Here is a 14055-nt window from a genome sequence, read left to right as displayed (position 1 = left end):
AGCATCTACCACAACAATCCCTGATTGTACTAGACAAAAGGTGAGTCTTCTAGAGCAATCCTGTGGTGCTCAACATATTGTTTCTGGTGTGTGGTGGTGGTGGTGGTAATTTCAGTACATAGAGGCCTTACAGACCTCATCACTGCCTTACTGGACCCACTAGGAAATAACGTTAATTACTCCTTTTGGCCTAGGAACTTTAAGTCCCAAACATGGGCTGAGGTCACAGACTTAGCTTGTGTGCTCACCACCTGCAGGTCTCTGCGGGTTGCTGGGTGTTGGCTGGGAGGGGAGGTGGGTCACAGGGGCACTGAGAATTACTAGGCACTAAGGACTTTATTAGAACAATTACTAAGGCCATGAACAGACAGCGACAATAGCATGTGGGGCTCCGAGAGGATTCCAGGCTCCAGTACTGCAGACAGACTGCCTGCAGTATCTGAAGCAAATCAGAGCCTATGTGGTGAAGGAGGAATGCTCTCAAACTCCTTACGGTTGGGGAGAAGTCTACAGCAAGAGCCTGCATCTGGCCTGATCACAGGCAGGAGACAGGAAGAAAGCAATGCAAAGTAAATTCAGAACATGGCTGTTCTGGCAAGAGATCACACCCAAAGACCTTCTAGGTCTGTGCGAATCAGCTGGAGTACAGACAAGCACACCTTCAGGCCAGGAGACAGGGGCAAGCGGATTTGAGTTCAAGGCCAGCCTGGTATAGAACAAGTATCAGGTAAAGAAAAGTTGAGGTCCAGGCATGGTGTACATGCTTTTAATTCCAAATGAAGGTAAAGTTAGTTTGTAGAAAGAAGCACCCATGTTTGAAAGTGATGTTTAAATGAGCGGCAGAAAAGATTTGGCAGAATAAGATAAGCGCAACTCTCAGGAGGAGAGGAAAGGGAAGCTACCTAAGAGGCAGTTTTACGGAGAGAGGAGGCAGATTTTACCTGGACAGTAATAGAGCGATGGGTTGCAGAGAGGGGAGGGGAGACAGACAGACAGACAGACAGAGAACTCAGGTGAAAATGGACCGAGCCAGAGGATAAGAAGCCAGAAGATTAGAGCAGATTGCTGAATTAGTTAGAAGCCAAACAGAGCAATTCCAAGCCGAGAGAGAAGCCAGGTTAAATAAATCAGCTGGGAGAGGAGTTTAAGCCAGATCAGCTGAGTTGAACCAGGCAGCCCAGAGCTCAGAGAGAACAAGAAAGGGTCAGTTTACTAAGCAGTAAGTCTCAGAGGCTAAAAACATTCTAGGCCTAGGTTAGATTTTAAGGAGGCTAGAAGCTTCCAGGACTAGGCCTAAGCTAGCAAACGAAGACCATAAGACTCTGAAACAATAACTGAAACAAGAGAATAAAAGTTCTTTTTACATGTCAGGGAGTAAAGGTGTGCGTGGTGCCAATACCTTAATATCTATACTCTTTGCTGTTAACTCAGGTCCCATGTGAGAACAGTCCAAAGCACCTGTCAGTGTCTAGGAGGGGAGGGCGTCTGCAAAGCTACAGTGTATTTGTCAAATAGCTACATTGTAACCTCAAGTGGCTACATTGTGACCTCAAGTGGTTACATTGTATCATCAAATGGTTGCATTGTATCATCAAATGGTTACATTACATCATCGCACGCTTACACTGACTACTCACCTCATTTGAAGGACTTGAGGCTACATTAACAAGGGGCTGGGGGGGGGGGAATCTACCAAGACACAGCAAGGAAAGAGACTTCACTGTCTCTGCACTGCCACCCCTGGCTTAAAATATGCTGTGTTATTAACTCTTAACACTAACTGTTCCATTTGCACTTCATTAGAGTGGTCAGCTGTGGCCTGCTCTAGGCTCAAAGTCCCCACCTGCTTTGTTACTGGGGACGAAAAAAGTTCCAGATAAGCAGGCCTACTTTTTTTAGAGTCTTTTACAAAAGTATCAGTCTACAGTGGATAGGAAACTAAAACCAAACAAGCAAACTAAACCTTTAATTTGAGAAGTCCTGTTTGAAGAGGTAAATTGTTGAACTCTCCCAATTTGCCTCCATTCTTATTTGGGGAGTTTTGTCTATGTTGGAAACATTAAGAGCAAGGGTTCTGCCCCCAATATGTGTGTGCAAATTCTTGCCTGGTGTCCAGAGTGGCCAGAAGAGGGCATCAGAACCCCCTGGACCCCCCTGGTGAGCTACTGGGAATTGAACCTGGGTCCTCTGGAAGAGCAGCCAGTACTCTTAACCTCTGAGCCATCTCTCCAGCCCCTGAGTGCTTTAGTCTCTGTCTGCACAGTGAAGATTAATACTTTCCACACAGAGTTGGTGAGACGGTTTGATCACATGAGATTTTACCTGGAAACCCCGTTAGCTCTGGGCTGTGAGCAAATTCATTATCAGCATTACTGTACCACATACTTCTGCATGCTACTATCACGTTCAACTCCTCCATAACTGATAACAGGGAAAATATTCTCCACAACATACTAAGCAGAGGGAATTAAATTACCCACAAGCCATTAGCACTCCCACTTCCTGGCAAGTGGCTGCTGGTACCAGAAGCTCAAATTGTTATATTCTCTGAACCCAGGAGGGCGTCCTGGTCCTTTCATGCTTGAAAACTGCTTGAGAAAATTGTCCCCACCCTACTTTTGCCAACCACTGAGACTCTGCCCCTTATACTGTTTTTAATACCTATGACTACACCCACTCCAGGCGGGCTCCCCCTGACCCTAAACCCCTTAACCCCCTACCAACTTCTTTATAGTAGGAGGCTGCGCCCTAAATCACTTTAGGAGCAGCCAGCCTATGGAGTGCGGCAGGCAGAGCCAACCTGCCCTGGCTTGGCAGGGACAGCAGGTTGATAACCACTCTACCATCTCCATACCTATTTGTGGGCGGATTCATAAAGGGTGGAGTCAATTCCCAGAGGGCCCAATGAGGAAGGACGCAGGCTGGTGGTGGGCGGGGCTGGTGCTGTGGAGCAGAGCAGGCCTAAGGACTGCATCTATTTCTAGGATCTCCTTACTGGCTACGCAAATTTGCACATTCACCAACTGTATGAGAATTCCTATTTTCTCCACTTTATTAGCAGCATTGATTTTACTTGAACTAATTTGAAGGGGAGGGTTATAAGCATAACTGGGCTGACATCTCCAATTGCAACTTGGATTTATTTCTGATGGCTAATGAGACTGGTCATTTCAAAATGGATTTGCCGGCCATATATGCCCTGTCTATTCAGATCGGTTGCCCCCTCCTTTTTACATTGGGGTATTTGTTTGTGGACCTTACATATCGATGGTAGTAATCCTTTGTTGGGTAAGTGGTTCGCAAGCACTTCCTCCTATCTGTCTCTGTTGTTTGCTTTGGGAAGCTTTTTGGTTTTCTGTAACCACGTTTTCACTTTTGCTTCCTGTGCACTTCAGACCGCATTTGTCTATGCTTGTATCTTGAAGTTGTCAGGGTCTGTTCTTTGTGACATAGCTGCAAGTGACACAGCTGCAGCCACTTTTGTATTCAGCATAGTCAGCTTCCATTTTGTTTATGAGGTGAAATTAAGTTCAAAACTTTTTAGCTCTGCTTCCCAGAAGTCATTCATAGCTGACTACACTAGCAGACCTTGCCAGAGGTGATTCACTGGCGTCCTAATCCCTGCCCTGTTACCTCCACCCTGGGCTACCCTCTGGTTGCACTCTGTGTTTCTGCACCCGGCTGTGTCAGTGTACACATTCACCAACACTGGATGGGAATTTCTATTTTCTCCACGTTATTAGCCACATTTATTTTACTTAAACTCGTTTGGAGTGATTTATTTCACTTAAACTAATCTGGAAGACCCTAACCACTACCCTCACTTAACCTCACTTGAAACCAATAACCTTAAAGTTTAGCTGGTAATAATTTATCTAGTGAGTCAAAATGAACTTAAAATGTATTACTGCCCCCGCCCCCACCTAATCTCCTGCACTTGGTTTTCCTATAAAAGGGTGGCCCTAAAAGCAGGTTCCTGAGTTCACTGTGTCCCTGACCATGGTCAGTCTTGGGGTGAGTGTTCAGGAAACCATCCATATCTGACTGAGACCGGATCTGAGTGGTTTGTGCGACTGTTCTAGGGCTACAACAAAGTGTCTTCCCTACATTTCACACTGTATTTGATGTTTGGTCCATGTTGATTTTTGCACAGCGTCACAGATGAGGGTCAAAGTTGGGCACTTCTCACATGGATATACAGTTTATCCACCACTATTTATTGAAGAGTCATTTTTCCCAGGTAGGTTTCTGGTACTTTTATCAAGAAGCAGTTGGCTATATAGATAGGTTTGTTTCTGGCAATGACCCTGTTTTTATGTCAGTGTTGGTGATGACAACTCTTAGCTTTGCCTAATAATGACCTCAGGTCTGACCTTTTTCTCAAGCCTGTGGCTCAGGAGAGATGGCTTCACAGGTAAAAGTGCTTGCTGCTCCTACAGAGGACTTGAGTTCAATTCCCAGCACCCACATCTCAGGGCTCTTAACAGATTGTAATTCCAGCTCCCTGGGATCTGGTACCGTCTTCTGCCCAACTCAGGCACCCACAGGCAGGCACACCAATAAAAAAGAAAAATCCCTGTACTCAGGAGGCAGAGGCAGAAGGATCTCTGTGAGTTCGAGGCCAGTCTAGTATACAGACTGGACAACCAGGGCTCTGTTACACAGTGAAACCCTGCCTTGAAAAACAAACAAATAAACAAAACAAAACAAAAAAAAACAAATCTTTAAAAAATAGATTCTTGGGAAACTTCTTTGTGCTTTTATATGCCTTTCAGAATTATTTCCTCTATCTCTGTGAAGGATGCCATTGGTATTTTAATAGGGGTTGAACTGAAAGAGCATTACTTTGGCTAATACAGGGTTTTTAAGAATCAATATTAATTCTTCCAATTGACAGGCACAGACAGAACTCCACTCCATGCTTGTGTAGGCTTCTGTGTATGTGTGTCTCCTTCAATTGTGTTCATGGGTGTTAGTTTACACAAAGGTTACCTGAGTCCTAGATTTTTTAATTCCTCTTCTCTCCTTGGTGCTCTTTCTTTTCTTCTTCCTCTTCCATCCCTCCCTCCCCATCTCTCCTCCTCCCTTCCCTCTCTTTTTTGGTATTGTTTTCAAAATTTCTTTCTCATACTCCTTGTTACACAAATGAAAAACTGCAACTGATTTTCACATGTTGGTTTTATAACTGCAAAATTACTGAATTTATCACTTTTAATAGTCTTTTGGTAGATTCTTTACATTTTTCTACAAAACAGGATAATTTGACTTTCTTTTTTTTCTCTCACCTAATTGCTAGTCTAAGCCTAGCACTGGTGTGTTAACTAAGAATAGTGGGAGTAGACACAGCAGCTGTCTCTCCCAGCTCTTTACCGCTGCGCCATCTCTCCATCCGCCTCTCCCAGCTCTCAACCACTGTGCCATCTCTGCATCCACCTCTCCCAGCTCTTAAAGGAGTATTTACATCTTTCAAGTACATGCCCGTGGGTTGTTATATTCAGCTTTATTATGTTGAAATGTGATTTTTGAACCCTTACAAGTTTGTTTTTTAGCCAGGAATGATGGTACACACCTTTAATCCCAGCACTCAGGAGGCAGAGGCAGAAGGACCTCTGAGTTGGATGTTGGTTCACTCTACATAGTGAGCCCCAGGACAGCTAGGGCTACATAGTGAGACCCTGCCTAAAGAGTAAAACAAAACAAAATGCTTTCGTTTAGTTTTTTCTCACATTTTCCATTTCTCTTTTAAAATTTCCATCACTTCATTCACAAACACACAAATATTTCCTCATCCTCATAGTTCTCAGGCAAAATGCTGCCTTAACACCCTTGTGCTGGGCGTGGAGGCATCAGGGAAGCAGGCTGGGAGAGCCAGAAGTAGGAAGCTGGCCTCACTTATGAAGTGTGCTCGAGGCCAGAGTGGGCTACCTAAAGGTGTGTGTCTAAATGAAAAAGAAATGAAAGCTTTGTCTGAAATATTGCCTCTTGAAAGTGGCATTTGTTTTCACTCTGTTGAAAAATTGGTCCCATTTTTCTGGTTGCCTGTGTTGAGAGGTGTTAAATCATACCCCAACCCTTGCAATGACACGCATCTTGGGCTCTGGTTCCTATGGTACGCCTTTAAACAATGTTTTCTATTTTAGTAAGAAACCAGCCAGGCTCTGCTTAGATCTTATTTTCCACCCAGTATGAAACGTGAGGGAAAAAAGAAAGAAAGAAATTAAATCATCTATATTCTGCCCTAATCTAATACAGTCTACAGTGATGGCTTTGTTTAGTTGGCTGGTTGATTTTTTATTTGTTTTTGTTTTTTGAGATGAGGTTTCTCTATGTTATCTTGGCTGTCCTGGACTCCCTTTGTAGACCAGGCTGGCCCTGAACTCACAGTGCTGGGATTAAAGGCATGTGCTACCACGCCCGGTGTTTTTTTTTTTTTTTTTCTTTTGTTTTTTTTAATGTTCAAAACACAAACCAAGCAACACTGTCAAGTCCATGTCCACAAAGATCCATCTGAAACACTTGAAAAAAGAGACCATGAATTCAACAGACATTTTAGGCTATTTAATAGAGGTATCTGTTGTACATGTGGCTTTAGTTCAACATAAATACAGCATTATTTTTTTTTTTCCTCTCTGGAAACATAACCTGAGTTGGAAATGAGATCTGAACGGAAAACAATTGGCTTCACAACCTGTCTCTCTTCAATACTTTAGCGATGATTCCAAGCGAGGGTTCTGGCAGAGGCTTAGGGCTCAGGGCTCAGGCCCAGGGCAGGAGTGCGGGGAGACTCCGCGTAGGTCAAAGGCCTTACTCAAGTCCAAGGACTGCACCTGTGGGCCCCTGCTCAGCTTGAGGTTCCTCAGGCAACCCCGGAATGGGGTCCGGCTGCTCAGGCAGTTCTGTTTCACGTTGGCTGTTCGGAAAACAAGAGGTGAGTCTTGCTTAGTTTTGTAGAGATAGGGTAAGTTGTGCATTAGGGACAAAAACAATCTCAAGCGGACCCTCCATGGAATCAGAAATGTTTCCCACACATGTGGCTTTAGTGGGCAGCAGGATTCCTGGTAACTTTGAGTGTGTAGTAACTTGAAGGCACAGTTGTGACTCGAAAAGTCATGCAACAGGCACTGAGAATCTGCAGCAGCTTCATCTTGGGACATCTTAAATGCATAATTCAATGCAAATTTGGTCTTTCCCTGTGACTTAGAGCCCAACCTTAGCATCGTGTAGGACAAATGTAGGATCCCCCGCAGCTTAGCTGACAACCGAGCCCAAGTTCTCAGTGAGAAAACTGGTATGTGAAGGGGACATGCTAAATTACCCCCAAGGAAGTTCAGGTATAGTATTTCAAACAGCTTTCTAAGATGGCGAGGCTTGTCGCTATCTTTCAGTCCCGATCCCGTATTCCCGTGAGCTCACACCTTCCCTGGACTGAGCCTCCCCATGTACATAGCCAGCACAGGAGTCACACCCACCAGGATAGCCGCCCACATAGATGGGATCGTTAGTGTCTGCCGAGGTGGAGTGGGTGTGAGGACTCTCTGCCCTCACAGCATTCCCGTCCACGGTCAGGGAGATGCGGTGCTTGCTCTTGTGGGCTCGGAGTGTGTGCCATTTCCCATCACAGAGAGTTCCGGAGGCTTTGGGCTCGTATGTGGCGGTTATCCTGCCAGCGCCGTTGTTGACATGAAACAAGACCTGAACGGGGAAAACACCAGGGTGAGGTTTGCTGTAGCTGAGATCGCTGTCTTTCTGCACTGACCTTAGCCAGGAGGCCAAGACCTCACAGGGCACAGCACACTCATGAGTTGTATTCAGAGTGGAGAGCCTCACAGGATTCTGGAAACAGGAACAGTTACCATGAGAAAGAAAGAATGAAGGTATAAAATCACCCTCTGACAGCACCGCCAGAGGCATCTGGAAGAGTCCAGAGCAGCGCTCAGAGCCTACATAAGCGGCCCCGTTTTAACTGAGTTACCTTTTATCTACATTTATCCATTGTGCGCATGTGCCCACGCACAAGCATGCACAAGCCAAAGAAAAACTTGCTGGAATCGGTTTTGTTCCTTCTACCCTGTGGGTCCTGGCGGTTGAGCTGAGGTCCTTAGGTCAGGCATGTAGGCCCAGGAAGCCATCTCTTGAGATCTGAATTACTGCTTTAAAGTGCAAGTAGGACCTCATCCTGAGAGATGCTAGTGGGTGGGGCTTTAGCTGTGAATTTGAGATACACCATGTTTCTTGCCTTCCAAAAGGAAAACTTCAGCATCTCACAAGGCAGGAGCAGGCAGCCTAAGACTCCAATACCCATGGCGTCTGTGGCCTAAGCATGGCCAGATATATGTGCCCCGTTCTCTCATGTACAAGGCAGTGAGATAGGTGGTAGCTCCAGCTGAAGAGGCAGCATTGGCAAAGACACCTGGGAAGATTAATCCCCAAGAGTTGAAATGCACATGGGCTGGGAGGAGTCAGCACTCAGTGGCAACACCGAGACTCCAGGCCACTGATGACAGCCGAAGGTATGGAGGCCGCGTGAGGACCAAGTGCAGGAGCCCTATGTATAGCCTCACACTGTACCATGTGTGAGGGCGCAGACTCCTGTCTTTGTGCTTCCTGCCTGTGCACACACAGCTCCAAAGGGGAGGGAAGGGAGAATGAGCTGGAAAAACTAGGGAGGAGGCGGTTATGCAACAAACGAGACGGATGCCCTGTGAAAGGTGGCGCCCCTCTTGCTCCCAGCATGGAGGGGATATGAGAAGCTGAGAAGATGCAAGATCACCAAAGGTATAGGAAAAATTAATTTTTTTACTCAAAAAAGAAAAATCAAGATGGGCGTGGTGGCACACACCTTTAATCCCAGCACTCAGGAGGGAGAGGCAGGTGGATCTCTGTGAGTTCGAGGCCAGCCTGGTCAACAAAGTGAGTCCAGAACAGCCAAGGCTACACAGAGAAACCCTGTCTTGAAAAAAGAAAAAGAAAAAGAAAAAAATCAAACCACAAAGTAACAGTCTGTAATAAGAAATAACTGTTGCTATATACAACCCAGGTGGACCTTCAGGAAAGTAAAATATACTCAACCCACAAAGTAATGCTCTGTAATAAATAACTGTTGCTATACACAACCTGGCTGACCCTCAGGGACTCACACTTACTGCATGAACTTAGTATGGAACACTTGTAAAATAACAATTGAGAGATGGAGACAGATCCGTGACTGCCAAGGGTGAGGGTTGCTGTGGTTACAAAGTAGCACTCTGTGAGGGGGCTAGTTGTAATGTCATAGTTGCCATGGATCTTGATGGTTCCACCTGTACATTACAAGCTATGCACACAGGCAGATGCACAGCTGGTCCATCCTAAGAAGTTATGTGGGTTGTGAGGGTGTGCCCTGGGGACTCAGTGTGGGCTTGTACTGACATTACTATGGGAAGCCTGGGGTTAGGTGCCTGAGGAGGGACATGTGTGTCCATTTCGCTGCATTTCTGCGTGACCCTGTTTGCAAGTGAATAGTTTAAGAATTATTAGAAGAGACTGGGCATTGCATGGACATGTTATTCCTGGTAAAGTTGAGGCAGAAATGCCTCAGCATTACAGCTGCAATGCCAGTTCAAATATATGAAAGGAAGTTAGCCTGCAAGTTGCTTTCTTGGACTATCTGATTTAAAGATAGCAATGGGAATTTCTTTTGTGGATGATAAGAAGCTTGAATCTAAGCACTTCCGCATTTCGCTCCTGCTCTGCCTCTGTGGGTGGGCAGGGCACGGAGGCAGAACACCTACCTTGCCATCCACAATCTCTAGACCGATAGCATCCACTTTGGCACTGCTGATGCCCAGGAGGACACCATTCATAGAGGAAGAGCGGAACTCCAGGGTGATGTTTAAATCCAGTCGAACTTTGTAGCCTTCCTTGACTGAAAAACACAGAACAAGACTGTCATGGTGAGAACACATAGGCTGGCAGGGCCGGGTAGGGCTGTCTAAGTACACAAGGTACTGGCCAAGCTCAACCTGGATCCAGTTGCGCTCCCACCCCAACCGTCCTCCAGGCCTCAGCTCTCATCTTCCTCTGTAAAGAAACATTGTGTTTTGTTGTTGTCATTTTATGCAAGGAGTCTTACTATGTAGTCAGGCTGGGACTACATTCGCAATCCTCCTGCTTGTGCCTCTCAAGAGCTGAGATTACAGGTGTGCATAACAAAGCCCAGCTAGACACACTGCCTTTGAAGGAGCTGCTCAGTTCCTTCGGCCTGGGATGCACCCAGTTGGCTGGTCTTTCCCGTTCGCTTCTTGATTTGTATGTATCCAGGGTAGCATCACTTGCAGTTGCCTCAGCCTCCAAAGTGGGGAGTGAATGATAGTTTTTTAATTCAAGTGACAGGCTGGATATTGGCACTAGAAGGCAGCTGTTCCCCTGCCCGGGGCTGAATGGATGACAGATTAAATGTCCTAGTTGGATCAGGGCTCCCTGCCCGGTCCCCGGTGTTGGCTGTCCTACGTATCTCATGGTCTTAATCCTTTTTTTTTTTTTTTTTTTAAAGATGTGCTATCACTATTATGAATCAGGTTAGCATGCAACTTATGATCCTCCTGCCTCAGCCTTCTGAGCATTGGAATTACAGATGCCACACACCTGCTTTTTTAGTTTGAAGGCCTTTATTACCTTGGACAGGGAATATGCCCCACATAAACTTGTAAACTCTGGTCACCTGTGGAGTACAAGACTCTGGCACAGGCTTTGCATGAACAGTTAGGCACGGCCCAGGGGGCTGGATGAATCGCACGGCCTTGTGTAGACATAAGGTTATTGTGCAATTCAAATGCTGAGTTCTTTACTACTCCCCCTCCCACCCATATCTGGCCATAATCTTTGTTCTGAGCATCTCCTGTCTCAATGCTGTGTAAACACTGCTCCCTAATTGTCCCCTGGTTTGCCAATAAAGAAGCTTACAGCCAATTACTGAGCAGGGGAGAGAATGGGGCTGGCCTTTCTGCCAGCCAGGGGAGGAGGAAATAGAGGATTCAGCCATGGATTCAGGCAAGGGAGAGGTCCAGGTGGCATCAGGAGGGGAGCTGGAGCAAGAAAAACTACAAAGTGCGAGTATCTCTGGGATGTACACTGGGAGGAAGCCAAATTTAGGTTAAAAGTAGATTAACAATTGCTCAGTTCTTGTGCTGTGAAGCTTGTTGGCAAATAATATAACAGAGTCTCAGTTATTTGTGTGATAGCTTGGTTAAGAGAGAAACTAAGAAAAAACAAACACAGTTTTATGAAAATAATTTTAACAGCCTTGGCAGCCTCATCCTATCAGAGTTCCTTCCTGGACCCCACAGCATCTCAGAGTGCACACTGAACCCAAGGGGTTCCTTCTGGGCTGCTAACAGCACCTACCAAGAGCTGCATATCCACTGCCTTCAAAGAAAGTTCCTTCCTGGGCCACTGCGTAGCACCTGTCCACAGCAAAGGCGGATGTGGCCCTGTCTTTATCCAGCCGTTTGCTGTTAACCGTCACTTCCCCAATGCAAGCAGGGAGGCTCTGGGTGACCTAAACCAAGCAAGCGAGACAGGGGAATGGCTGGAGATGATGACAAGAAACAACATATTTTCCCCCGTACTTCATTAAACCTCACTCGACAACACATTGTGACACGTTCTCGGTTTTAAAGCTTAACTGTGGCAACCGCTCACATGAAGGTCTCCCTTGGCTCTCTCACTCCAGGACTGTGGTGTTAATGCACTGGGGGTGTTGTCTATCCTCTTACTAAAATGCCGCTTGAATCCAGAATGCTTCTCTCACTGATACCCATACACATTTGCTGGACTCTTCCTGAATGACGTTGGGACTGAGCGGCTCCAGACAAGGGGAACGAATGGTCATTAACTGTGAGGTAGGAAACGATGTGGGAGCCCCGCCACAGGCCCCTGCACTATCTGCTGAGCCCAAAGAGCATTAGAGAAAGATGGCCTCCCACAAAACCACAACCACAGCAAGGTGACATGGGTCCTACGCAGAGGCCCGCTGCTTACACTCCCAATGTTCCTGGCCCTGTAGTGGACAGGAAGGCCTCCGAGGTACAGCTTCCCTTCCACATCCAGCGTTGTAGCATTGCCCACCACGGTCACGCTGGGGGACTCCTCACCATCAACGGTCATGAAGCCCTTTCTTTTAATGTACTCCGTCTTGACCTGCAGAAGGTGAGGACATCTGGAATTTGCAAACCGCTTGAGAAAACTTTTATCAGGTGTGGTTACGGCATGTGTGCCTTAGATCTGTGACAGCCCCGACAAAACCCCCTGCACCCCCATATGATAGCTCTGCCTGTGGCATAGCTCTGCCTGTGAATAGGGTGTGGCTGGCAGATAATGGGGAGATTCTACAGCAGGGCTCCAGAGCCCTGGTTATCAGCAGATGCCACGATGAGCAGCTCGGTTCTTTCAGGCCACACATAGGCTTTATTGGCTTCCGGCCAAGTCAAAGACAGTTTTTTGAGACCTTTGATTCCTTCTGTCTCCAGCTGTTGAGTGTCTACCAGGTGTGCGGCCCTGACCAAGTGTCTGGGGGAACTCAGGAAGCAGGAAAGGGTTGTCGACAAGTTGCTTACAATCATTTGGGGGGATCAAAACACATGGCTCCCCTTAAAGAAAATGGAATGGGAGCCAGAGATTGGGGGGGGGGAGAGAGAGAAAGAGAGAGAGAGAGTGTGTGTTGGGGGCAGGTGACAGGAGCCTCCCGGAGAACTCACCGTGTGCCACCTGCCATCACTGAGCAGTGTGGGGTGAGAGACCTTGGTTCGGCCCTTGCCAAGGTCAAACATGAAGTGCAGGCGACCCTCATGCAGCCAGAGTGTGGCGTAGTCCATCTGGTTCTGATGCGCCATGAAGTATATGAGGCCTCTGGACGCAAACGTCCGGATGCTCAACTGAACATGGAGCCTGGAGGAGAACAGGAGCTCAGTACAAGGGACCCTGGGAGGTCGGCTTCTAGTACCTAAAGCAACCTCCAAGAGAGAACACATCGCTGCTTCAGCATGTGTCATTAGCTTCTCAAAAGGAGCGAGGTGTTCACTCCCTTGCGCTCCTGTTCATGGCAGAGGTCGCGGCCGTCTGATGGGAACTACTGTATGACAGTAAATGACAGATTCCCTGAAACCGTGAAACCAAGGCTAGAACTATGTCAGCATTGTTCTGTGTCACGGAGAGGCCCACTGGTAGCTGTACCAAGTAGAGTGGACAACTCTGAGAAGATGACATTTTAGCTGAGCTCTGAATGACAAAAACTAGCAAGACTCTCACACAGGCCAGCAGGAAAGCCTTCCCTTGTTTTAGCACACTCGGTGTACGCTTTCATGAGGGGCCTGATTAGCGCTAACAGATGGGATCCTTGCCTGTGTCCACGTGGACGCTGACCCGGTCTGGTATGGGCACATTGGCATGTTTCAGAAGACAACACCACACTTTCCTTATCATCTGGCGATGAAAATCTCAGCCGGATTTCGGGAAAAATGCTTACCTCTTTCGGATATCGGACTGATTAAAAGGCAGCACTAAGTGGCTGTTCTGCGAGAGGCCAAACTGGTGAGCGCCTGCAACATACCCTGGAGTCCTGTCCACTGCACACAGTTCCTGTAAGAGGTGCATAGGGACCCTCAGCTACTGTAGCCAGGACCCCATTGACACAAACATGTTCTTCTGTGAAGGAAATGTCACAGAAGCCACTATGCCAGAACAGGAGCTGCTACCACTGTGGTCTGAGTCCTCTGGGTCTCTGTTTTAAACGATGCGCCCCTCAGCCTGAGAGCAATCTGAGCTTCATTCCTCCTTTCCCCATTACTCAAGTTCATTTTCCTTCAGCTTGCTACAGGAGTCACCCCATGATCCTTCCTTGGGCCTAAGAGATCATGGGCATAGCCCAAGGATGCCTATGGCCAAAAGGAAGTCACAGGTGGGACACCATTGGGCGATAACAGTGCCTTCAGGTCTAACAGGGCCTTAAATTCACATACCACATGCAAGGTGAGGAGGGAGGAACAGGGCTTGACCCTGGCCAGAAGCCAGGAGCACAGG

General features: G+C 47.1%; 1 protein-coding gene across 1 annotated transcript in view; it reads right to left on the bottom strand.

Moving 5' to 3' along the window:
- Positions 1-6552: 6552 nt before the first annotated feature.
- Lama1 (laminin subunit alpha 1) overlaps positions 6553-14055 on the bottom strand; it is a 123387-nt gene continuing 115884 nt past the window's right edge. The window contains exons 57-63 of the mRNA XM_051154463.1: positions 13502-13614; positions 12735-12924; positions 12019-12177; positions 11383-11536; positions 9771-9904; positions 7470-7692; positions 6553-6910 (exon numbers count right to left, since the gene is read on the bottom strand). Of these exons, the coding sequence (XP_051010420.1) occupies positions 6750-6910; positions 7470-7692; positions 9771-9904; positions 11383-11536; positions 12019-12177; positions 12735-12924; positions 13502-13614 (1134 nt within the window). The 3' untranslated portion in view covers positions 6553-6749. The remainder of the gene's footprint in view (positions 6911-7469; positions 7693-9770; positions 9905-11382; positions 11537-12018; positions 12178-12734; positions 12925-13501; positions 13615-14055) is intronic.

Source organism: Acomys russatus, chromosome 12 (genome assembly GCF_903995435.1).
Source record: "Acomys russatus chromosome 12, mAcoRus1.1, whole genome shotgun sequence".
NCBI lineage: Eukaryota > Metazoa > Chordata > Mammalia > Rodentia > Muridae > Acomys > Acomys russatus.
The sequence above is the reverse complement of the archived record's forward strand: the minus strand, read 5'-3'. Positions and strand labels throughout refer to the sequence as shown.